Source organism: Ahaetulla prasina, chromosome 15, assembly GCF_028640845.1.
Source record: "Ahaetulla prasina isolate Xishuangbanna chromosome 15, ASM2864084v1, whole genome shotgun sequence".
Taxonomy (NCBI): Eukaryota; Metazoa; Chordata; class Lepidosauria; order Squamata; family Colubridae; genus Ahaetulla; species Ahaetulla prasina.
The window spans coordinates 13027417-13052624 of NC_080553.1; the positions used below are offsets into that span (position 1 = coordinate 13027417).

A 25208-nucleotide genomic window follows, 5' to 3' on the forward strand; every position below is an offset into this window, starting at 1 on the left:
GGAGAGGAGGGGGAGAGAGAAGAATGGGGGAGAGAGAGAAGAGGGGAGAGGAGAGAGAAAGAGGGAGAGGAGTGAGAGGAAAGGAAAGGGAAGAGAGAGGGGAAAGAGGAGAGAGAGAGAGAGAGAAAGGAGAGGGAGGGGAGAGAGAAGAATGGGGAGAGAGAGAGAGAGGGAGAGGAGAGAGAGAAAGAGGGAGAGGAGTGAGAGGAAAGGGAAGAGAGAGGGGAAAGAGGAGAGAGAGAGAGAGAAGAAAGGGAGAGAGAGGAGGGGAGAGAGAGAGAGAGAGGGAGGAGAGAGAAGCAGCTACCCTGGCTGGTGAATTCTGGGAGTTGAAATCCACAAGTCTTAAAGCTGCCAAGTTTGGGGACCCCTGTTCTAGAGCCTTTGGTTTCTCGGAGCTGTCGGGAATCCCGTTTTAGCCCAGCCTTTCATTTTGAAGAGTCGGAAATCTTCCGCCATCCACTCCCCCCTTGAATCTCTCCTGATCTCTCTCCCCCACACCCTCCCGCCTCCCCCATAAGTATCAACCGTCTTTTTTTCGCATAGCTCTGTAAAAAAAAAAAAAATCAAACCAGGGTTGAGTTCAACACAGCATCTTTGGTGTGGCTTCATTAACGCGTGTGTGTGTGTGTGTGTGTGTGTGTTTGTGTGTGTGTGTATCGCATAACTGTCAGCGGTACCCTTCCACTAACCCAGCGGGCATGATTCCCAGGTTTCAGACATAGACCAACAACCCTCTGTACCCCTTAACCAAGATTACCATGAAACAAACTTGGCCTGCCCTTGAAAGGCAGCTGGATAGGCCTTTGAAGAGAAAATGCGCCTGCCACCCCTGACTCTCTCTGTCTCTCTCTCTCTCCCCCCTCTCTCTTTTCTTTCTTTTCCTGTCTCCTCTCTCTCTCTCTCTCCTCTCCCTCTCTCTCTCCCTCTCTCTCTCTTCTTTCTCTTTGTCTCCTCTCTCTCTTTCTCTTCCCTAACCCTCTCTCGTCGTCGTCTCTCTTTGTCTCTTCTCTCTCTCTCCTCTCCTCTTTCTTTTTGTCTCTCCCTCTCTCTCCTCTCCCTCCCTCTCTCTCCTTCTGTTTCTCTCTTCTCTCTCTCTCCTCTTTTTTCTCTTTCTCTTTTTCTGTCTCTTCTCTCTCTCTCCTCTTCCTCCCTCCTCTCTCTTTCTGTCTCTCTCTCCTCTCTCCTCTCTTTCTCTTTTTCTCTCTCTTCCTCTCTCCCCGTCTCTTCTTTCCATACATTTGTCTGTTTGTTTGCTTGTTTGTTTCTCTGAAGGGCGCGTCGTTTTGCTGGCCTACCTCCCACATCCTGAAGAATGCCCCTCTATCACCCCCTCGCCCCAAAAATAAAATAAGATGCTGCTGGAGCTCAGGATCCCAAAGTGTCTATTTGGGGTCAAATAGACACTTTGGGATCCTGAGCTCCAGCAGCATCTTATTTTATAAGCGCAGCCAGCTATAAAGAAAGTTTGCGTGGCGCTTTTTCTGAGCTAACCCTGCTGGCGCGGGTCCCCGCGCAGGCAACTCCTGACAAAGGTGGCGAGACGATGCCCTGTTTCCCACGTCGACCTTCCACCCGCGGGAAACCAGGGAGCTCCACGGAAACATTCCCTGCCCTTCTCGGCAAGACCCCGTCCCCCGTTCCCTCTCCACGCGCCCAGAACCCCAGAAAGCCAGGGTCTCCGCTGCAGCCCCTCGCCCACAACAGGGAAGATTTGAAAGAGAGACTTTAACCCGTTCTGTGCCGGTTCGCCCAGCATACCAGACGGATTCGGGAGGGGAGGACGGGAGGGAAGGAGAGCCACAGACACGCGCAAACCCGCCTCCTGTTCGCTTCCTCCACTTGACAGGCCGTCCCTCTTCCTTCCCCTCTCGCAGCTGACTACAAGCCTTCCTACACAGGCGGCGATTCACACACCGGGTCTCCAACATCCTCCCAACCAGCGGTGGAAAGGCAAAGGCGGGTGGGAGTGGGGGCGGATTGGAGCGAGAGAAGGGGGCTCCTTCGAACTCCCCCACCCCCCCGGAGGTGTTTAAACAATCCTGAGAAGCTTGGCTGAGCGAGTGGGGCGAACTTGGTAGAGAGAAAAAGCCAAAAATCATTCAGGTTTCACCCAGCAGGGGGTCCAACGGAGGGGATCAGGGGGAGGGGGGCGCAGGTAGGCGCTAGCAGGAAGGGGGGGGTGGTTTGAAACAGACTGGCCTGATGGGAGTGGGAGGGGGTCGGGGAGAGGTGAGCCGACAGCCACTTGGCAGAAAGCCCGTGCCGATCCCCTTAAAACCACGCCGCGACCCTTTCGGGGTGTCTGAAGAGGTCGCCAAGCTGCGGAACCCCGAATCTATCCCTATTCTCGAGTCGACCCGCCCCCCCCACACACACACTCTGTTGACACGTACACAGGCGCTATGTAAACATTGCGTCGGTTTAACGCATTTTAAGCACACACGTCCCCACGTGCAATTTCCATTCTTTTCTTTTTTTTCTTTGTCTGTCTGTCTGCCTTTCTTTCTCTCTCTCTCTCTTTTCTCTTTCTCTCTCGCTTTCTTTTTCTTTCTTTCTCCCTCCAACGAAGACAAACGGCCTGAGTGTCTCCAAACACACAATCCCTTTTATCTCTTTCAGGAGGGGAGCAGGGCGGGGGTGGGAAGGAGAGTGGGGGGAAGAGAGAGACGAGAAAGAGAAGAGAGGGAGGGAGGGGAGAGAGAAGAGAGGGAGAGAGGAAAGGAAAGAGAGAGGGGAAAGAGAAGAGAGAGACAGAAAGAGAACAGGAGAGAGAGAGAGAAGAGGGAGAGGGAGGGACAGGAGAGGGAGAGGAAAGAGAGAGGGGAAAGAGAGAGAGAGAGAGAGAGAAAGGGAGAGGAGGGGAGAGAGAAGAATGGGGAGAGAGAAGAGGGAGAGGAGGGAGAGAAAGAGGGAGAGGGAGAGAGGAAAGGAAAGGGAAAGAGAGAGGGAGAGGAGAGAGAGAGAGAAAGGGAGAGGGAGGGGAGAGAGAGAAGAATGGGGAGAGAGAAGAGGGAGAGGGAGGGGGAGAGAGAAAAGAGGGGAGAGGGAGTGAGAGGAAAGGGAAAGGGAAAGAGAGAGGGGGGGAAAGAGAGGAGAGAGAGAGAAAGAGAAGAGGGGGAGAGAGAGGAGGGACAGACAGAGAGAGGGGGAGGGGAGAGAGAAGCAGCTACCCTGGCTGGAGAATTCTGGGAGTTGAAATCCACAAGTCTTAAAGCTGCCAAGTTTGGGGACCCCTGTTCTAGAGCCTTTGGTTTCTCGGAGCTGTCGGGAATCCCGTTTTAGCCCAGCCTTTCATTTTGAAGAGTCGGAAATCTTCCGCCATCCACTCCCCCCTTGAATCTCTCCTGATCTCTCTCCCCCACACCCTCCCGCCTCCCCCATAAGTATCAACCGTCTTTTTTTCGCATAGCTCTGTAAAAAAAAAAAAAATCAAACCAGGGTTGAGTTCAACACAGCATCTTTGGTGTGGCTTCATTAACGCGTGTGTGTGTGTGTGTGTGTGTGTTTGTGTGTGTGTGTATCGCATAACTGTCAGCGGTACCCTTCCACTAACCCAGCGGGCATGATTCCCAGGTTTCAGACATAGACCAACAACCCTTAACCAAGATTACCATGAAACAAACTTGGCCTGCCCTTGAAAGGCAGCTGGATAGGCCTTTGAAGAGAAAATGCGCCTGCCACCCCTGACTCTCTCTGTCTCTCTCTCTCCCTCTCTCTTTTCTTTCTTTTCCTGTCTCCTCTCTCTCTCCTCTCTCTCTCTCTCTCCCTCTCTCTCTCTTCTTTCTCTTTGTCTCCTCTCTCTCTTTCTCTTCCCTAACCCTCTCTCGTCGTCGTCTCTCTTTGTCTCTTCTCTCTCTCCTCTCTCCTCTTTCTTTCTCTTTTTCTGTCTCCTCTCTCTCTCTCCCACGCCTCTCCCTCTCTCGTCTCTTTCTGCCTCTTCTCTCTCTCTCCTCCGAACGGCGCTTGCTTCTCCCGACTCTGGATGCCCTCCGGGCAATCTGTACTACAATTCCCATCCTCCCCCACTTCCTTCTACCGACGCCTACTTCTCCTCTTCCCCGGAATGCAACCGGTCCTAATTCCTGCCTCTTCGGAAGATCGCAACGCCCCCCAGGGCTGCGCTGGAGGGGATGGGTGTTGTAGTAGTCCGAGAGGGCAGGGCACCAAGAAGGCGGAAGGCCGAGGTCGAAGGCAGCTCATTGGCTTCCAAGAGAGCCAATACAATACTGGCAGGGATGTTTTAAGGATTTTTTAAGCCCCTATCCCACCCTACCCCAAAATACTCACGACGAAGGGTTCGAGAGAGGGTATTGCGCGGGCGTTCCTTCGGCAGCCCTCTTGCTGAATCAGGGGAAGGAGCGCGGCGCGTGTGTGTTTGTGCAACTAAGGAGGACGGGGGGCGGGGAGGGAGAGAGAGAGAGAGAGAGAGAGAAAACGAGGCTGCTGGAAACCCAACACAGACGCTTCTCCAATCTTTATAGACCGCCCTCGTCGGAGGGGAGAGCGACGTAGGCACAAACGCGCGTGGAAGCCGAGCAGAAGGGAACGCTGCCCCATCGGGTGGGTGACTGACGGGCGGGCGGGCGGGCAGGCACGTGCGTGTGCCGGGGAAGCCGGGAGCACCTCGCCCCGCCCCACGCGCCCTTTCACCTTTTACAACCCTCGCCGAGACACACGTGCCTTCACTCTCCTCCTCCTCCTTCTCCTTCTCTTTCTCCTCCTTAGCCAAAGAAAAAGAACCGGGCGAAGGCTCGCTCGGGAGAAGTCGCTAAGGCATCCCACCCAAACTGAAATCTGGGCCAGGGGAAGGGCGAAGAAAGAGAAAGGAGGCGTACTACCCCTCCTTCCCTCCTTCCTCCCCTCTTCTTCTTCCTTCCCTCTTCTTCCTTCTCCTCCTCTTCCTCCTCCTCTTCTTCTTCTCCTCCTCCTCCTCTTCCTCCTCCCTTTCGTTGGAGCGAGCCAAACCTGCTCTGCCAAGCCTCCTAGAGGCGTCCTTCCCTCCTTCCTGGTTCTCCCCTCCCCAAACACACTTCTTGCCTGTCTGCCTCTCCAATGGCCCCGGCGGCTGCTACTCCAGCCGCCACTCACCCCACCCTCCCCTCCCTCCCTCCTTCTCCTCCTCCTCCTCCTCCTCCCCCCTCCCTCCGCTCCTGGTGACAGATCCGCTGGGCCCGGAGCAGTGGGGATGCAGTTTTGCCGTTTCTGACACCTTCTTTTTATAACTCGTCCCCCCCCCCACACCCGCACCCCATCCGCACGACCTGTCAAAACCACGCCTCTGGAGCCAGCCAATTGGTCCGAAAGCGTCAAAGGGCCAATCAAGGCGCCCGCCCCGTTCGGCAGCCCCGCGAAGGCCACCATACAACCCGGCGCAGCGAAACTCCCGGGCTTAGAGGGAGAGGTAGACTCACACCCGGGCGCACGCCCGCCCTGCCACACCGGCGCACACTCACTCTCTCTCACACACACACACTCTGTTGACACGTACACAGGCGCTATGTAAACATTGCGTCGGTTTAACGCATTTTAAGCACACACGTCCCCACGTGCAATTTCCATTCTTTTCTTTTTTTCTTTGTCTGTCTTTCTTTTCTCTTTCTCTCTCGCTTTCTTTTTCTTTCTTTCTCCCTCCCTCTCTCTCTCTCTCTCTCTCTCCTCTCTCCTCTTTCTTTCTCTTTTTCTGTCTCCTGTCTCTCTCTCTCTCCCACGCCTCTCCCTCTCTCGTCTCTTTCTGTCTCTTCTCTCTCTCTCCTCCGAACGGCGCTTGCTTCTCCCGACTCTGGATGCCCTCCGGGCAATCTGTACTACAATTCCCATCCTCCCCCACTTCCTTCTACCGACGCCTACTTCTCCTCTTCCCCGGAATGCAACCGGCCCTAATTCCTGCCTCTTCGGAAGATCGCAACGCCCCCCAGGGCTGCGCTGGAGGGGATGGGTGTTGTAGTAGTCCGAGAGGGCAGGGCACCAAGAAGGCGGAAGGCCGAGGTCGAAGGCAGCTCATTGGCTTCCAAGAGAGCGAATACAATACTGGCAGGGATGTTTTAAGGATTTTTTAAGCCCCTATCCCACCCTACCCCAAAATACTCACGACGAAGGGTTCGAGAGAGGGTATTGCGCGGGCGTTCCTTCGGCAGCCCTCTTGCTGAATCAGGGGAAGGAGCGCGGCGCGTGTGTTTGTGCAACTAAGGAGGACGGGGCGGGAGGAGGAGGAGAGAGAGAGAGAGAGAGAGAAAACGAGGCTGCTGGAAACCCAACACAGACGCTTCTCCAATCTTTATAGACCGCCCTCGTCGGAGGGGAGAGCGACGTAGGCACAAACGCGCGTGGAAGCCGAGCAGAAGGGAACGCTGCCCCATCGGGTGGGTGACTGACGGGCGGGCGGGCGGGCACGTGCGTGTGCCGGGGAAGCCGGGAGCACCTCGCCCCGCCCCACGCGCCCTTTCACCTTTTACAACCCTCGCCGAGACACACGTGCCTTCACTCTCCTCCTCCTCCTCCTCCTCCTTCTCTTTCTCTTTCTCCTCCTTAGCCAAAGAAAAAGAACCGGGCGAAGGCTCGCTCGGGAGAAGTCGCTAAGGCATCCCACCCAAACTGAAATCTGGGCCAGGGGAAGGGCGAAGAAAGAGAAAGGGAGGGGCGTACTTACCCCCCTCCTTCCCCCCTCCTTCCTCCCCCCTCTTCTTCTTCCTTCCCCTCTTCTTCCTTCTCCTCCTCTTCCTCCTCCCCTCTTTTTCCTCCTCCTCTTCCTCCTCCCTTTCGTTGGAGCGAGCCAAACCCGCTCTGCCAAGCCTCCTAGAGGCGTCCTTCCCTCCCTTCCTGGTTCTCCCCCTCCCCAAACACACTTCTTGCCTGTCTGCCTCTCCAATGGCCCCGGCGGCTGCTACTCCAGCCGCCACTCACCCCACCCTCCCCTCCCCTCCCCGCCTTCTTCTCCTCCTCCTCCTCCTCCCCCCTCCCTCCGCTCCTGGTGACAGATCCGCTGGGCCCGGAGCAGTGGGGATGCAGTTTTGCCGTTTCTGACACCTTCTTTTTATAACTCGTCCCCCCCCCCACACCCGCACCCCATCCGCACGACCTGTCAAAACCACGCCTCTGGAGCCAGCCAATTGGTCCGAAAGCGTCAAAGGGCCAATCAAGGCGCCCGCCCCGTTCGGCAGCCCCGCGAAGGCCACCATACAACCCGGCGCAGCGAAACTCCCGGGCTTAGAGGGAGAGGTAGACTCACACCCGGGCGCACGCCCGCCCTGCCACACCGGCGCACACTCACTCTCTCTCTCACACACACACACACTCACTCGCCACCACCACCAGCAGAGCGCGCACTCGCTGGCTTTCCCTCCCCACCCCATCCATCCACACTCGCGGGCGCGCGCACACCTTCCTTCCTTCCCTCCCACTCGGGCGCGGGACTCCGGGAGCTTCCTCTGCCTGGCTGGCTGCTTTGCAGAAGCCGAGGAAGGGAGGGAGAGAAGGCGGCGGCGGGGTGAAGTAGGGAAGGAGGGAAGCGCCCGATTTAGCAGAAACTTGTTCCGGCTTCCTCGGCTCAGCGCAGCTGAGCAGAGCCGTCCATTTATTCGCGGGCTTGCCCTACCTCCGGAGTTCTTTCCTCGCGGGAGCGGCGAGAGAGGCGGGCGGGGGGGGGTGTCTCTCACACACACACATACCAAGGGGAGGCCAAGCGGAGGAGGTTGTGGGGAGGGGGCAGAAGGCGAGGCGAGCCAGCCGGCTGGAAAAGGAAGAAGAGCGCCGGAGACTGAGAAAGGAAAGGCTGCGGGGCTCCGGGCAAGACAGCTGCGCGGGGGCTGGAGGAGGAGGAGGAGGCGCCAGCTTTTGGCACCTTTTGGAAGGTCGCAGAGTTTTCCGCCCCGCCGGCTCTTCTGCTTCCTACGCCTCGGACGGGCGCTTCGATGAGAAGCCGCCGCGCCGACCCGCTGCTGTTGCGGCGGCTGCTCCACTTTTCCGCGCCGGCAGCTGGAAGATAATGCGCCAGGAGGAGTTGAAGAAGAACTAAGAAGCGGGAGGAGGAGAGAAAAGGAAGGGAAGAAGGAAAAGAGGAGGAGGAGGAGGAGGGGTGTGGGAAAGACCAGCGGGCCCCAGACCTCGCGCGACCTCTGCGGCAGCAGGGACGGGTTCAAAGCTTCCTCGGGCCCCGTCCACCTCACCCCACTGCCTCCTTCCTGCTTCCCCCTCTCTTTTGCCACCGTCGCCCGACCAAACTTTCTCTCGCGTTCCCTTTCCGCGAGTTAGCGGCGACGCAAAGCGAGAGCCTTCGATCCTTCTCTCAAAGCTCTCCGAAGTTCGATAAAGCCCAGATCCTATCCCTCATTAGCAGGAGGCGCGTCGGCCGATAGATAGGCAGGTAGGCAGGTAGGCAGGTAGGTAGGTAGGTAGGTAGGTAGGTAGGTAGGTAGGTAGGTAGGTAGGTAGATAGATAGATAGATAGATAGATAGATAGATAGATAGATAGATAGATAGATAGATAGATAGATAGATAGATAGATAGATAGATAGATCCACGCAGGAAATACAAGACGCTCGGACTCGCTCGCACACGCAGGCTTCTTCCAACAAGGGCGACGAAGCTCCGGAACGCAGTTTTCCTTCAGTCGTGGAGGGGGGCGGCGGCGGCAGCGGCAGCCATGGCCTCTAGCTCGGCGCCGGCGGCTTGGATTCCCCGGTGAGACTCGCTTTGCGGTCGTTTCTTCTCACCAGCGGCCAGCTTTTGCCCTCGCCTCTTCGGCCGGCGGTCCCTTCCTTCGCGCTTTCTCCAGGGGCCGGTCGCTTCTGCCAAGCGGAGGAGGGAGTCGAGGCAGGGTCTACAAAGCCGGGGCGGCTGCGAAGCCCCGGTGCAGGAGAAGAAGGGAGGAAGAGGAGGAGAAGGAAAAGAAGGAGAAGGAGAAGACGCGGCGCCGGCGGGACTGTGTTGGATGAGTTTCTCCATGAGAGAGCCCGTAATCCCTGGGACCAGTATGGCTTACCACCCCTTCCTACCTCACCGGGCGCCGGACTTCCCCATGGGCGCCGTTTTGGGTCACCAACCCCATTTCTTCCCGGCTTTGGCCTTGCCACCCAACGGAGCGGCCGCGCTTTCTTTGCCCGGCGCTTTGACCAAGCCGATCATGGATCAACTGATCGGAGCGGCGGATTCCGGCCTCCCTTTTTCCACTCTGGGCCACCAAGCCGCGGCTCATTTGCGGCCTTTGAAAACCCTGGAGCCCGAAGAAGAGGTGGAAGACGACCCCAAAGTCCACCTGGAAGCCAAGGAACTTTGGGAACAGTTTCACAAAAGGGGTACAGAGATGGTGATCACGAAATCGGGAAGGTAAGTGTTTGGCGGTGGTAACTTTTCAGCCGCCTTTTCCACGCGCCGATTCTCTGAAAAGAAACTCGTTCTCGTAGGGGTTGGGGAAAAAAGGATCGCGGGCAAAAAAGGGAGTTTCGCCGCTTTCTGACGGACGAAGCGAGCCTTCTCCTTGTGTAAAAGCCTCCATGCGCGTCAAATGCACCCCCAAATCCTCACCCACGAACCTGCAAACTTGCCCTCCTTCGGCTGCCTTGGTGGAAGGCGAGAGAGAGAGAGAGAGCCGACTGCGTTCTGCGTCTCTCCGGGGATCTTCCTTCTTTTCGGAGTTTCTAAAACTTTACAACCGGGTTACTTCCACCAAAAAGACCTGGGATTTTGCTTGTTTCCTTCCAAGAAAATTGGAGAAGGAAAAAGCAAGGATGAACTCATGAACTCAAACCCAAAAAAATTGCCTACAGCTCTCTTCTGGGCATAAAATATTTTTTCTTTTTTAAAAAAAAGAAACTTTGGCGGCACTTGAGTGCCTGGTGCTGGGTGCTTCCAAATTCAACGCCTCCAGGAAAGAAAGGAAAGGATCAGAAAAGGGAAAAAGAAAAAAGAAAAAAAGAAGGGAGTGGATCCCCCCACCCCTCAATAAAGTTAGCTAGGATCTGGATGGCTGTTCCTTTTCTTTTGAATCCCAGATTTTTAAATCAAGTATAAAAGGCTCACCTAGGCCTCACTGTTAAATTCTGACACATGGTGGGGGGGGGGATATAGAAGAACGGATTCAAATTTTGGAGGGAAGGATTTGTGTTTTTCCCCACACTGTAATCGCCTCTCTTCCTCTTTTAAAACTTTTTAAACTGCGGTGGTTGTTTTAAAGTAACAACGATCTGTTGTTTTCACAACTGCAGTTGTTGTTTAATGCAAAAGCGTTTGTTGTTTAACGCGAAGGAGGGCTTTCCTGTTTAATGAGCGCCTTAAGAATTAAGGGAAAAGGCCAGCCGTCCTTGAATTATTTCGTTCTAATGCCGGGAGAAAATATTATATTTGGGAATGCTCCGCCCTTAAAGTCTCGGAGGGTTATAGGGATTTATTAAGACGCATTCAAAATGATCTGAAATCAAGGAATACTTGGCGGAAGAAAAGAAAACAGTTCGGAAACTGGCGCCAAGGGGTTTGCAGTTATTGGTGTGTTTGTGTGTATATGTTGGAGGAAATTGGAGTTTCTCAACGGGAACCCAACCAAATTCCGTGCAGAGATTTCTATAAAGGGATTTTGGGCCTAGGTTAACCAGCCAAATATTTGCACCAACCAGCAAAAAAAAATTGGCATGTTTTGGAAATGAGATTTGGAAATCATGAAAAAGTAGACATCGCCCAACCAATGTGAGATGTTGATATTATAAATTAATAATATTAATATAACACCCCGCTTTTTTCTATAGACTTGAATGCTCAGCCTTTAAGGAACAGGGTACCCTATAAAATATGCATGTATTACTAACAGAGCTTTAACTTTCGTAGCAGCCGCCGGGGCCATTGGAGAATGAATTTTCAAATGATTCTAGAAAGGAGGGAGGGAAGGAAGGAAGGAAGGAAGGAAGGAAGGAAGGAAGGAAGGAAGGAAGGAAGGAAGGAAGGGGGCAAAAGAAAATAAAACAATGTAATATAATATAATATTCACTTTGTTTGTTACTAGGAGAATGTTCCCACCTTTTAAAGTAAGGTGCACGGGTCTGGATAAAAAGGCGAAATACATTTTATTGATGGACATTGTAGCAGCGGATGACTGTAGATATAAATTCCACAATTCGAGGTGGATGGTGGCTGGGAAAGCCGATCCCGAAATGCCGAAAAGAATGTATATCCATCCGGATAGCCCAGCAACGGGCGAACAGTGGATGTCAAAAGTCGTAACTTTCCACAAACTGAAATTGACCAATAACATCTCGGACAAACACGGATTTGTAAGTCCTTTTAATTTGCTTAGTGAGTTTTCCCTGAACTCTTCATCTTCCCCCTTGACATAACCGCTGGTCTTCCTGTAGATATGATTTATTAAACACAAAACTCAAGTCAACTGAACATTTAAAAATATATCACAAATATCATTGACTGGCGATGGTGGTTTGATAGGGTGTCTGCACAGCATCCTAGGTTTGTACGATGTTTTGAGCATTGTAGGAAGCTGTAATTTCTTGATGTATTTTGTAAAATACACAATACATGTAGACTATTACTATTATTGTGGCTGCTACTATTAGTAGCAATAATAATAATATAAAATAGTATTACTACTAGTAGTAATACTATTAGCTATTTGCAAAATAGGGCGGCTAGAAATTCAAGCCTATTGGAAAAAATGTGGCAAAAGTTTACTTTATTAGGAGAAACACAGAATTTGTAACTGCTTTTAACTCGCCTACTGAGTTTTCCCTGAACTGCTAATCTTCCCCCATGTAGATGATGATGGTGATGATTAATACTATTATTATTTTACTACTAGTACTAATAGTAGTAGTACTATTAGCTATTTGCAAAATAGGGCGACTAGGAATTCAGGCCTGTTGTAGAAATGGAGCAAAAGTCTACTTCTTCATTAGAACGGTTGGAAATCTTAGTCACGCTTGAAATGGGCTGTCAAATTGCAGGTTCCAGATTTTTTTGTAATAAACTCCCAGGTTTTAAAAGGAAGTTGGAAGTTGGTCAACCTTACCTTTCGGCCTTAGGGCGACCTGTTAGAACATCGGGAGAGAAAAATAAAATTAGGAGGGTAGGACAAGGAGAACGAGAATCAAAAAAACGGCTGAATAAAAACCAATGTGGATCTCCAAAGTGAAACTACCCTACCCCAAATTGTAGAATCTGGCCTTTGTATATTGGGAAGAACTGAATGCTATTTAAAGTGGGGTGGGGGGAAGAGAAAGGAAAGGAGAAAGGAAAGCGGCAAGCGAAATGGGGAGGAGAGGAGAGGAGAGGAGAGGAGAGGAAAGGAAAGGAAAGGAAAGGAAAGGAAAGGAAAGGAAAGGAAAGGAAAGGAAAGGAAAGGAAAGGAAAAAACCTCTGTTGACTATGATATGGAAAGAATGTATTTCACAGTTAGACTTTATTTTTCAGATAGTCAAAATCATATCACCCTTACTCCAAATATAATAGTTTTGATATAAAAGGTGGTGGCATGCAATGTTTTTCCTTTAAATTCAATTAATAGAACAGTCTTAGTGAATATCTATCTATCTATCTATCTATCTATCTATCTATCTATCTATCTATCTATCTATCTATCTATCATCTATCTGTCTGTCTAGTGTTTCTCTTTCTCTCTCTCTCTCTCTTTCCCCTCTCTCCCCCCCCCCTCTCTCTATCTATTATCTTACATATATGCATGTATAGAGACACATGTATCTCTACTCTAGCTCTTCCTGTTGGGATCCTTCCTCTTATTTTTGGCAACTTGGATCTGGATCTCTACAAATTTGCGGTAGGGTAGGTAGGATGGAGGAAGAAGGTGGTTGGTTGGAAATAGAATTCTCCGGGTCCAAAAGTCAAAATATGATCCCACAAAGTTCGGGGGAAGTTACACTACACAGGCAGGGTGTAGATGAGGAAAAACAAACAAACGTTGAGTAGCCCTGTTTGGATATAATGCTTTCGCCATTATCCCCTTTTCTTTCTTTCTTTCTTTCTTTCTTTCTTTCTTTCTTTCTTTCTTTCTTTCTTTCTTTCTTTCTTTCTTTCTTATTTATTTATTTGCTTCTCTTCCTTAGACCATCTTAAACTCTATGCATAAATACCAGCCTCGGTTCCACATCGTCCGAGCCAACGATATCCTGAAGCTACCGTACAGCACATTCCGCACTTACGTCTTTCCCGAAACGGAATTCATTGCTGTCACAGCCTATCAGAACGATAAGGTAAGTGGGGGGGGGGGGGTTGAGGTTGGAAAGGGAGTGAGCGGGAAGGGGTAGGGAATGTCCAACCAGGTGTGAGCCTCAGATAAGGCTTGGTAGAGCCTTAGAGGTATCAAAATCTTTCTTTTCTCTCCTTTTCTCTTTTTCCTTCATGAATTAAACCATGAATTAAATATCCTGCTGGAAAGGAATGGGGGGGGGAGAGGGTTTGATCAAGCTCATTAAAGAGGAGCGGGTGTTATTATGGGGAAGGGCGTTCATTGAATTTATGGCTCTGTGCTTACCCTGGACTGGGGAGAGCTTAAACCAAGGGCTTCAACTCCCTCCTTGAAGGTCACTGCAACCGTGGAGCCAAAAGGAAGTTTTGGGTTTTGCATTAATCGGCTCAAGTCTTTTTCTTTGAACTTCTGTTTTGGGTTGTTAGTGACTTGGTTGTGTGTCTATGTCTCAGGGCGGGGTGTGTGGGGGATATTTTCCTTTGGGTGGGGGAAGAAGCTGGCTTCACTGACAATATTAAAGGGACAATCTTTGGAAAGATGGGATATGGGATGATAGGTGAGTGGATGGCTTGGCTAGTTAACTACCTAGATCACTTCCTTTCTTTCTCTCCCCCACCCCTATTTGGGTGTGTGAGAGAGGTGGAAAGTAAGAGCTTGAGGCAGCCCGGAAAAAAGCACGGGAAAGAAATTCAATGTCTGACAACCAGATCTTCAGGCTCTTATTGGTTCATTGGGTTTCTCTGGCTGTTGTTACAGCTTGTAAAGGGGCTTTTGCGAAGTTTTTGCGAGCTTTTGAGAATGGAAAAACTTGTTCCAGAGTGGAGGGAGGGAGGGAGGAAGGAAGGAAAGAGAGAGAACAGAGGGATGGAAGGATGGATGGATGAAAGGAAGGAAGGAAGGGAGGGAGGGAGAGAGGAAAGAAGGAAGGAAAGGAAGGAAGTAGAGAGGGAAGGAAAGAAGGAAGGGAAGGGAAGGGAAGGAAGGAAGGGAGGGAAAGAAGAAAGGGAAGGAAAGGAAGGATGGAAGGCAGGCAGGCAAGAAGGAAGGGGTAAGGGAGAGTGAGAGGAAGGAAGGAAAGAGAGAGAGGGAGGGAAAGAAGGAAGGGAAGGGAAAAGAAGGAAGGAAGGAGGTAGGGAGGGAAAGAAGGAAGGGAAGGGAAGGAAGGAAGGAAGGAAGGAAGGAAGGCAGGAAGGCAGGCTTGTTTGATTGCTTTCACTGCCTTGTGATACGTACAATGCAGAGCCAACCTGCCCTCGGAATCAAAATGGCCGCAGGCTCGCAAAGAAATTGTGTGGGGGGACCGAAAAGAGGCAGTTGTGAAGTCCGAGGATTGTCAGACTCTTTGGCCCAAGTCCTCTTTGATAGCGGTAGAGGGGCAAAAGGGGGGAAGAAGAGGGGTGAAATGGAGCCAGTTCCTCCAAGACAGGCTTCACACACTTCACGCCTGTCTGCAGGTGGAAGGACTTACCTAAGACACACACACACCCCCATTTTCCTGCTCTTTGGCCAAGCCACAAATCTGAACGGTCTATGAATTGAAGCAGATGGCTGAGAAGCCCATTCTGGTCAACCTGTCACTCTTCAAGAGGAGAGGCGCTTCTTGAAAGCAGAGTAGAAATAGCACCTGATCCTCTGCCCCAACCTAAAAAGCAGCTTGGCCCTTGGTCATGGGAGAAATTCAGGCCCCAGAAACTTCTGGTGGGGCCAAGACGGGGAAGAAATGGATTCTCGGAAGGTCTTTTGAGTCTCTGTATGTGTATGTTCTTAGTTCCCACTTTTAGAAAGAAAGAAAGAAAGAAAGAAAGAAAGAAAGAAAGAAAGAAAGAAAGAAGAAAGTTCCCCGAGGTTTATTCAAATCTAAACTCCCCTTTCGCTCAATTGGGCTTCCACCCATCCAGCCCTTCTAGGGTGTGATCTAAGCAGGAAAGTGGTGGATTACTCTGAGATTTTATTTTATTTTTCGCTCTGAAGTGACACCCGGTGATGATCCTTCCTTCCTTCCTTCCTTCCTTCCTTCCTTCCTTCCTTCCTTCCTTCCTTCCTTCCTTCCTTCCCTTTTTCCTCCTTCTCCTCTTCCTCCTTCTTCCGCTACTCTTTTCTCCTTCTCCCTTCTCCTTCTCCTCCCTTATTCCATCTCCCTCTACCTTCTCCCTTCTTTTCTTTCGCCCTTCTCCTCCCTTATTATGAAAAAGATCTCCTCCTCCCCCTTTCTCTCTCCATTCTCCTTTTCCTCCTTTTCCTTCTCTCCATTCTCCTTTTTCCATCTCCTCCTTCTCCTCCCTTTCTTCTTCTTCTTCTTCTTCTTCTTCTTCTTCTTCTTCTTCTTCTTCTTCTTCTTCTTCTTCTTCTTCTTCTTCTTCTTCTTCTTCTTCTTCTTCTTCTTATTATTATTATTATTATTATTATTATTATTATTATTATTATTATTATTGTTGTTGTTGTTGTTGTTGTTGTTCTTCTTCTTCTTCTTCTTCTTCTTCTTCTTCTTCTTCTTCTTCTTCTTCTTCTTCTTCTTCTTCTTCTTCTTCTTCTTCTCCTTCTCCTTCTCCTTCTCCTTCTTCTTCTTCCTATTCCTATTCCTATTCTTCTTATTCTTATTCTTATCACTCTCCCCATCCTCCAGTTCTGGTTCCGATTTCAGCATTCAGGCGTTTGCTTCACATCACCTCAGACTTATTCAGCAAATTTTCCCAAGCGGGAAGCCTTTCCAGCCAGCCTTTGAAATGAATGGATTGTTTGGGAAAAGCTAGAGAAGAATCTGAAGACAGGAGGGCCCATCAGATATTTTGTCTAGCAGATATCCTCTAACCACTGCACACCCCAGAGAGATAGCAGGCATGCACTGAGTTATAAACCGAGATTCGAAGCCCCCCCCCTAAAAATATTTAAAGTAAAATATTTTACTTTACAGCAAGGAGGGGAAGCCCAGATGCTTTTGCAATTGAATTAAGGCAGGTAAAGCCTTGAGACCATAACGTGACTAATGGGCTGTGCGTTCCATTCATTCCAAGGGAAGACTAACAGTGCACTTGTCTCTCTGTGTGCGTTTGTGTACGTGTGTGTGTGTGTGTGTGAACGCACACACACTCACACGCACTCACGGACTGGGGTGGGGGGAGTTAGCAAAGCCCAAGCAGCCGCTAATTAGCTAAGACTGAACAACTTGGAGTAAGGCAATGGCCCCAGGAACCTCACCCTCCCCTATGGGACCCCTTAATCCTCGCCTGAATAGCCACAAATTTGCAAGGAACTATAAAGCAATTTTTAAAAAAAAAACAGGGGGGGGGGGAAATGCCAGCCCGCTTTTGAGATCCCACAAGCCTCTCCTTTCTATTTCTGCAGAGATCCGGATGGAAGTTTTTTTTTTCTGGGATCTTGACTTTTCTTTTTTTAAAAGGAAAATGTTTGGTTTAAATAAATGGGGGAGGTTTTTTTGCCCCGCTCCTCTGTAGATTTTCCCCTCCTCTTTCCTGTTATCTTTTGTGCGGCAGTCTTCAGAATCATTTGGTACCCCTAGAAAGTCATCCCAATGTTTGCACCCAAGGTTTAAGTCCTGGTCTTTCTTTGCTAAGCTATTAAATGACGGCTGCTTGTCCCAAACTACTTCAGTGTATTTTGCAACTGTCCCCTTCTAGACTCTTAGTACCGCTCTTGCAGAGGGCAGAAATGCAACAGAAATGCGCCAATTACACCACCATTGTCCTGCCTTGGCAGAACAAATCTTTGAGCTGTAATTGGACAAGAAAGAGATAACAGGGAGGAAAAATTAACGGAGGGACCTTACGGTGTAAATTTTTAGTTCTGGCTTTGCTGCATTGTAGCTCCTTGGTCTTTAATTAAAAAAAAAAAATATATATTTTTTGCACCAATGGAGTCCAGAATCTTTTCTTTCCTAAGAATGGGACCCATGTTTCTTTTTCCTGTCCTTCTTTTTACCAGATCACCCAGTTAAAAATCGACAATAACCCTTTTGCCAAAGGCTTTCGAGACACAGGGAATGGAAGGCGAGAAAAGAGGTAAGAAGAATACATGCATTTCTATTTTCCTTTTTTTGGGGGGTGGGTGGGTGGGAGGGGAGCCATCAGAGAAGCCATGGGGGGAGGGGCGAGAAAGTCCCTTAAAATAAAATAAAATTCAAAACAGGAATCTTCCTTCTTTTCAGTTCCTACCCAAAAAATAGCCCATCAAGGCAAAAAGCAGAATTGGAAAGTTTGGGTTTAAAGAAAAAAAAAAGAACTTTTAAAGTTTGACAATGCGCAACATTCTCTTTGGTGCTACTCAAAGGAGAAACTCTCTGCCAAGTGTCAATGCATAGTTTACAACACACTGGTCCCTATGGGTGATGTGACAAAGACCTACACGTTCAACAGATTTTGTTGGAAGCGTCTGGAGTTTCTTTCAAAGAAGAAGCTCCATCAAAACTGGGAAGTAGGAAATCAAAAATAACATTTATCTCCTGGCTGGTTAAGATTTAGGTTAAGTGGCGAAAAGGAACGGAGGGGAAAATTCACATCGATCTGCTTCTAAGCAGCAGCTTCTCTACATTGTCTAGTTCCCTATCCATGTGAAAATACCGTGCTTACAAGATAGATTTTTAGTAGAAATATATATATATATTCCTAATAATTTTTTCCAGTTCTTTTTTTTTTTGTTTCTTTGCTTCTAAAAGGAGAGTTGTGTCATTTGTTGTTTTAGTGGAAAGTGGAAGAGTCCTTAAGGTGGACTTTGTAAGGCCTTCCCTGTTCCTTCTTCTTTTCAAATTTTATTTCTTGACTCATTTTAATCCTGCACTTGGGTTGCATTTCTTTACAGATTGGGTCTCAAGAAGCAGCAGGGACAATTGAAATATTAACAAGGAGGATGTGAATAAGAGAAAGCAAGAGAAAGCAAGGTTTAGAAAGCCGTAAGAGAATCAACATTTGCATTCAAGCGTTAAAACAAGAGTTGTTTCCTTGAAGCTATTAAGATATCTCCTGGATATTTGAAACAGTCCTTGTTGGTTAGGAATTTCTCCTCTTCTCTGCCTCTTTTAAAATTTGCATCTCCCTCCACCAAAGCAAATAAACCCGGATCTTCAATTGCCTGATTTCCATATGTTTTGATTGATTCAATCCACCCCTCCTGGTTTTGCGCTATTTTAAACCATACAGGCTGTGTGGTTTTTTTTTCCACTCAAAAAAAACGGTTGTGAACTCATTCTGCTTGGTTAGTTTTAATAAGTTCCACAAATGAAGGTTAAACGCTCAGCTTTTTAGATAATCTGGATGCACAAACTGGCCAACCGCATTTTTTGGTCTGTCGAAACTCAGTCTGTGTCAATGAATGGCTTAGGATATTATGCATTTTTTTAAAAAAAGGGGTGGGTGGGTTAATGAGATAAAAGATGTTTTAATTAAGCCTGGATGAAGGCAGAACGCAAGCAAAGTCACACCAAGTGCTGTAAAAGATTTGGTCTGACAATTGCTTGATGCGCTTCAACAATTTAAGACATAAATAAGGCTTCAGTTTCTATCACTTGAAACCAGAGTGGCCAATAACAGAGCAGAATGAGATTGGTTAAAATCTCAAATATTTAAAAGTCTGATTGTTCAAACTTGCCTTGAGAGAATTTCATCCTACAGTGGTGATGCCAGCCCTGGGAACAAATTTGTTTTCTCAAATCCTTCGTACAGTGAGGTATCCTTAGTACAAGTAGTCCTCGACTTATGGCCACAATGGAGCCCAGAATTTACGCTGCTTAAGTGAGAAGAATTTTGCGAAGTGCATTTGGTCCCATTTTACGACTTGTCTTGCCGGCATTTGTTCAGCGAATCACTGGGGTTGTTCAGTCAGTCGCCCGGTTGTTAAGTGAATCTGGCTTCCCCATTGAATTTGCTTGTCAGAAGGTCGTAAAAAGGGGATTATCCGGGTCACTGCAACTGTCATAAATGTGAGTCCATTTGCCAAGCATACAAATATAAATCATGTCACACACACACACACACACACACACTGGGGATGCAGCCATGGTCATAAGTGTGAAAAACTCTTTTCCAGTGCCATTGTAACTGACTGGTCTTTAAGTGAACCGTTGTAAGTTGAGGACTACCTGTACCGTAGACAACCCTTATCCTTAAACCCATTCTGAAAATACCGGTTTTGGCTGACTTGAAGATTTCTCTAAACCTTTCGGATCGAACTTGATTTAAACTCTGGCAGGCTGGAATTTCCGGAGAAAAGGAAGTTCGGAAGCGCCATGTTGGTCAACCTTTCATGGAAGTGACTGGTTTTTGGTTTAAGGCAGCTGGCGATTCCAGATGTTGGGCTCCAAACCAGCTTCACGGGTTAGTGTGTGTTGTGTGAAGCTGTGACAGGTCGGACCACACCTGGCTAATATGCCCTGTCTACGAGCATAAGAAAGATTTAATTTTTGGTGTGTGTTTTTTTTTTGCCTAACCTGGCTAAACCAAGGATGCAGTGGCTCAGTGGCTAAGACGCTGAGCTTGTCGATCAATGATCAAAAGGTCGGCAGTTCAGCGGTTCGAATCCCTAGCGATTAGTGACGGGGTGAGCTCCCGTGACTTGTCTCAGTTTCTGCCAACCTAGCAGTTCGAAAGCAGGTAAAGAAAAATGCAAGTAGAAAAACAGGGACCACCTTTGGTGGGAAGGGAACAGTGTTCAGTGCGAGTCATGCTGACCACATGACCACGGGGACGTCTTCGGACAGCGCTGGCTCTTCGGCTTTGAAACGGGGATGAGTAGCGCCCCCTAGAGTCCGGAACGACTAGCACGCATGTGCAATCTTTACCTTTTCAAACCAAGGATGCAAGTTGCACGGTTTAAAGAATCCGTCCTACCAAAACTCATCCCCCTTTCTTTTCTCTTCCTAGAAAGCAGCTGACCCTTCAGTCCATGAGAGTTTACGATGAGAGGCAGAAAAAAGAGACTTCGGACGAGTCTTCCAGCGAGCAGACGGCCTTTAAATGTTTTGCTCAGTCGACATCTCCAGCTGTGTCCGCTGTCGGTACCTCTAATCTTAAAGGTGAGCTGTTTCTCCCCACCCCCCTCTCTATTTCCACACTGGAGTAAGAGCAAGAGCAGTCCTACCTTCCTACTCATGAGTAGTTGCTTTCCTACTATGTGGGTCATTTTTTTATATATATGTGTGTGTATATATATATATTTGTTTCTGAGGTTTTTGTGGGTGTTTGTATGAAGGTCTTTGGTTATTCGGGTTTTCTCCCATGTAAAATGCCAAGACACTTCCAATTTTACGCTGGAGAAAACCCAAATAACCAAAGACCTACACACACACACACATATATGGATTGCAAATTTTCTGGCTGATGGAGATGAATGAAAAAACCTCTTGATTTAAAAAAAAAATTGAATCTCGAAAACTCTCCGGATCTTAACATTTGATTTTGTCTCTCTCTCTCTCTCCCTTATTTATATTTTATCTGTGGTCTGAATACAGACAAAATACAGAGATACAAATGGTGTCTTTCCCATGAATTAGGAATTTTCGAAATGCATAGGGAAAGGTTATTACATAGGGCCATAATAGCTCAGGCTGTTATTAGAACACAGCAGCCTGCAATTACTGCAGGTTCGAGCCCGGCCCGAGGTTGACTCAGCCTTCCATCCTTTATAAGGTAGGTAAAATGAGGACCCAGATTGTTGGGGGGGCAATAAGTTGACTTTGTATATAAATATACAAATAGAATGAGACTATTGCCTTATACACTGTAAGCCGCCCTGAGTCTTCGGAGAAGGGCGGGATATAAATGTAAATAAATAAATAAAAAAGCCCGGCTAGGTGGCTCAGTAGCTAAGACGTTAGGTGGGTTTGAATCCCTAGTATAGCTCTCCTGCGTGAGCGGGGGTGGGTGGGTGGGTTGGATTAGATGACCTCCAAGGTCCCTTCCAACTCTGTTACTGTTATCTTAAAATCAATCTGCAATCGTCCCTTCTCCCCCCCCCCATTTATTAATCCCACAGGTTTATGTCTGCAGGTAATCCTTGACTTATAACAGTTCATTTAGCGACCGTCTGAAGTTACAATCGCACTGGAAAAAATGATTTATGACCATTTTTTTTAACACTTACAATCCTTGCATAATCTCCTTAAGTCGCTTTGATCTAAATTCAGGCGCTTTGGCCACTGACTCATATTTATGACGGTCGCAGTCTCGTCGTAGTCATCGCCCCCCCCCGAGGGTCACACGATCCCCTTTAGTGACCTTCTGACGAGCAACGTTAAGAGGATCCACTTAACAATCCGTGTGACTGACTTAACGGTGGCAACGATTCCCTTAACGACGGTGGCAAGGAAAGTCGTAAAATGGGACCAAAAAAAAATCACCGAACAACGGTCTGGCTCAGCGACAGAAATTTTGGCTCCATTGTGGTTGTAAGTCGAGGACTATCTGTACTCCAAAGCTGGTGTCCCAGAGATCTGCGCACGCATGTCCCGTAGCCTGGGCTGTCCAGATTGCTCAGATTTTGCTATGCTATTGTAGGAAGGAATGCTCTGTTTTATTTGTCATTTTTTTTACAGTTTGAACATTGTTCTCTCTGTGTTTGTTTGTGTATGTGTGTTTTTGTGAGGGTGTGCAGCAAACCCTGCCCCAAAATTCCAAGTTCATGATTCTTGCTTTGGATGGAACCAGACGCGCCCCAGATTAAAACTTGGGATAAATAAAAGTTGGAGAATTAATGCTGTTCTTTCTCAGTCCTTCAGCTTCCCTCCCTCACACTTCAGCGGGGGGGGGGAGTTTATTATAAAAATAAGAAGTTAGTTCATTCCATAAGGGTCCCAAATGGTCTTTTTTTTTTTTCTTTTCAAGAGACAACTGGACTTTCTGGTTTTTCTTTGAAGACCTTTCGCTTCTCATCCAAGAAGCTTCTTCAGTTCTGAAGAAGAACTGAACTGAGAACTGAGGAAGCTTCTTGGATGAGAAGTGAAAAGTCTACAAAGAAAAGTCCAGTCGCCTCTTGAAAAAAAAGCGCCTTTGGTCTGGATGGCTGAGAAGAATCTCCAGAGACATTAATTCCCTAAACCAGAACTAAATGGTTACAGGATAAGCTATGATTCATGAAACCCTGGATTTTGAAGGAGCTGAACAGTTTAGCAAAGTCTTTGGGTTATACCCTCAGCTAGGATTTTGTTGTTGTTGTTGTTAATTGTTGTTGGTTAGTTTTAGGAAACTATCTAGAAAATAGTGGGATGAAATCTCTCTCTGGCCTCTCTTCTGGATTAGACAGTCGTAGTGCCAAGGCCCAAGTAGATCAAAACTTCAGTGAAAATTAGATCAGGATCCCGAGTTGGAATTGAGAAAAACCTGGGTGATTTCCAAGTCCAGAAGAAAACTGAATTGTAAGCACGGGGACTCCATTTGACCGACTCAATGGAGTTAGGAAGTTTCGGTTCTCGGTTGGGAGAATAAGGGAAGGCGGCCCCCTCTTCTGAGGAACATCTTGTGGGATTCCTGAGGAACATCTTGTGGGACTCCTCTTCTGAGGAACATCTTGTGGGATTCCTGAGGAACATCTTGTGGGACTCCTTTTCTGAGGAACATCTTGTGGGATTCCTGAGGAGCATCTTGTGGGACTCCTTTTCTGAGGAACATCTTGTGGGATTCCTGAGGAACATCTTGTGGGACTCCTCTTCTGAGGAACATCTTGTAGGATTCCCGAGGAACAACTTGTGGGACTCCTTTTCTGAGGAACATCTTATGGGATTCCTGAGGAACATCTTGTGGAACTCCTCTTCTGAGGAACATCTTGTGGAACGCAAGTGGGTGTTTTTTTTCCTCTCTTTTTCCACCGTCTCTCTCTTTCTCTTCTCAGATCTGGGTCCCAGCGATGGCGAAAGCGACTCGGAAAGCAAAGAGGACCCCATGGAAGCCAACGAAGTGGGGAAGATCTCGACCACCACGGCCAACCTCGCCCCCCACAGCAGCTCCTCCTTGGGAAGAGGAGGAGGAGGAGGAGGAGATGGGACAGACGTTCGAGAAGGGGGAAAGAACAGCCCTTCCAAGACTCCCCTTTTCCCACCGGACTCAGCCAGCAGCAGCCGGGAGAGCATCTCGAAAGTGCCTCCAGATTCCCAGCATAGCCCAGCCACCATTTCTTCCAGCACCCGGAATTTGGGAGGAGGCAGCGGAGAAGAACAACGAAAGAACCAGGAGGAATGCAGGCTCCTGAACAAAGAACCCTTCTCGCCCTTAACCATTCAAACTGACAGTCCTGGGCACCTGGCTCCCAGTCACCTCTCCAACCTCACCTTTCCCCACGGCCTGGCCAGCCAACAGTTCTTCAACCCCCTAAGCAACGGACACCCTTTCCTCCTCCATCCCAGCCAGTTCGCCATGGGTGGAGCTTTCTCGGGCATGGCTGGCATGGGACCTCTGCTGGCCACAGTCTCCGGGGCGACGTCAGCGGGAGTTACCGGTCTAGACAATACGGCGATGGCCACAGCAGCTGCCCAGGGATTAAGCGGGGTTTCGGCGGCAGCTGCCGCGGCTGCCTTACCATTCCATTTTCAACAGCACGTCCTGGCTTCACAGGTAAGACACTGGCGTGTGCGCGAGCACATGTGTCTGTATGTGTGCATGCGTGTTTCTCTGTATGCATGTGTGTGTGTGTGTGATTTCTCCGCCTCCGGAAAACAGGTGTGCAATGGCTATTTGGGCAGCCAGCAAATCAGAACTTCGCTCCAACACCTGTAGCATCCACTGGATTCATCTTCTTTTTGGCTTTCCCCCCCACCAAAAAAACCCAAAAACTTCAGAGGGACCAAAGTAACTTCATTTATTGCAACCTCTGGTTCGCGGGAGGGGAACCGTTGACTGTTCTCATGGTGGTTGGTTCTGCAATAGGGGTTTCTGGCGTAGGCTGAGGTATGACTCCAGTCCTTTGGCGGTTTGAGTCCCAAGCTTTGGGGGCTGAGGGGAAAAACACCCACGGTTCTGTGGGACCCGGTGGACCAGACCCTGCATGTCAAGACTTAGAGAGGCGTGTCCCCCTCCATCCAAGTTTTTTTTTAAAGGGGGGGTGTGTTTAGACCACAGCCAATGGCTTCTTGCCGTATGCAGGAAAGGCTGATCCAATTTAACAATCCAAAAAATAAAAACCAGTTTGGGGAAAAAAAAAAACAAGGCCAGCTACTTACGGAGACTTTGCACAGGAAAGTGAGGCAAATCTTCCAAATCTAAACGCACCATTATAAAGGTGGTGGTTGTGGGCATGGGGGAGGGGGGAGGTTTAGTAAATTTGTAGCTGCAGTTCTATGTGTAGGATTCATTCATTTAAAAAAAAATAGTTTCTCCCCCCCTTTTTTTTTACTTTTTTTCTTTTTCAGATTCAGTTGAGGTTCCCTTTTGTTGAGGGAGGGAGGTGGGGATGGGAGAGAAAGGGGAGGAGAGAGGGAGGGGGAGAGAGAAAGGGAGGGAAGGGGAGAGAGAAGGAGAGGGAAAGAGAAGGAGGGAAGGGGAGAGGGCAAGTGAGAGGAAGGGAGAGAAAGAGAAGAGAGAGAGAGAGAGAGCGCGGGAGAGAAAGGGGGAGAGAGAAAGGGAGGGAAGGGGAGAGGGAGGGAGAGGAAGAGGGAAAGAGAGGGAGGGAAGGGGAGAGAGCAAGTGAGAGGGAAGAGAGAGGGAGTGGGAGAGAGAAAAGGAGGAAAGGGAAGAGAGTGGGAGAGAGAAAGAGACGGAGGGAAGGGGAGAGAGCAAGTGAGAGGGAGGGAGAGAAAGAGAGAGAGGGAGCTGGAGAGATGGAGGGAGGGAGGGGGAGAGAGCAAGTGAGAGGGAAGAGAGAGGGAGTGGGAGAGAGAAAAGGAGGAAAGGGAAGAGAGTGGGAGAGAAAGAGACGGAGGGAAGGGGAGAGAGCAAGTGAGAGGAGGGAGAGAGAGAGAGGAGAGAGGAGCTGGAGAGATGGAGGGAGGAGGAGAGAGAAAGAGAGAGAGGAGAGAGGGAGTGGGAGAGAGAAAAGGAGGAAAGGGAAGAGAGTGGGAGAGAAAGAGACGGA

The 25208-nt window shown here is 49.0% G+C and overlaps 1 protein-coding gene and 1 long non-coding RNA gene across 5 annotated transcripts in view; one reads left to right on the forward strand and one right to left on the reverse strand.

Moving 5' to 3' along the window:
- LOC131185736 (uncharacterized) overlaps positions 1–4338 on the reverse strand; it is a 69427-nt gene extending 65089 nt beyond the window's left edge. Inside the window, exon 1 of the long non-coding RNA XR_009152216.1 lies at positions 4291–4338. This is a non-coding gene — a long non-coding RNA (uncharacterized LOC131185736). The remainder of the gene's footprint in view (positions 1–4290) is intronic.
- A 3370-nt stretch (positions 4339–7708) lies between these two features.
- The window catches only part of TBX3 (T-box transcription factor 3), a 60322-nt gene continuing 42822 nt past the window's right edge, over positions 7709–25208 (forward strand). For all 4 annotated transcript variants that reach the window (XR_009152215.1, XM_058158545.1, XM_058158546.1 and 1 more), the window contains exons 1-6: positions 7709–9325; positions 10992–11259; positions 13060–13206; positions 17142–17218; positions 20072–20223; positions 23034–23752. Coding sequence is in view for 3 of the 4 variants with exons in the window: in XM_058158545.1 (XP_058014528.1) it covers positions 8931–9325; positions 10992–11259; positions 13060–13206; positions 17142–17218; positions 20072–20223; positions 23034–23752 (1758 nt within the window). In the remaining variant the exon portion in view is untranslated. The remainder of the gene's footprint in view (positions 9326–10991; positions 11260–13059; positions 13207–17141; positions 17219–20071; positions 20224–23033; positions 23753–25208) is intronic.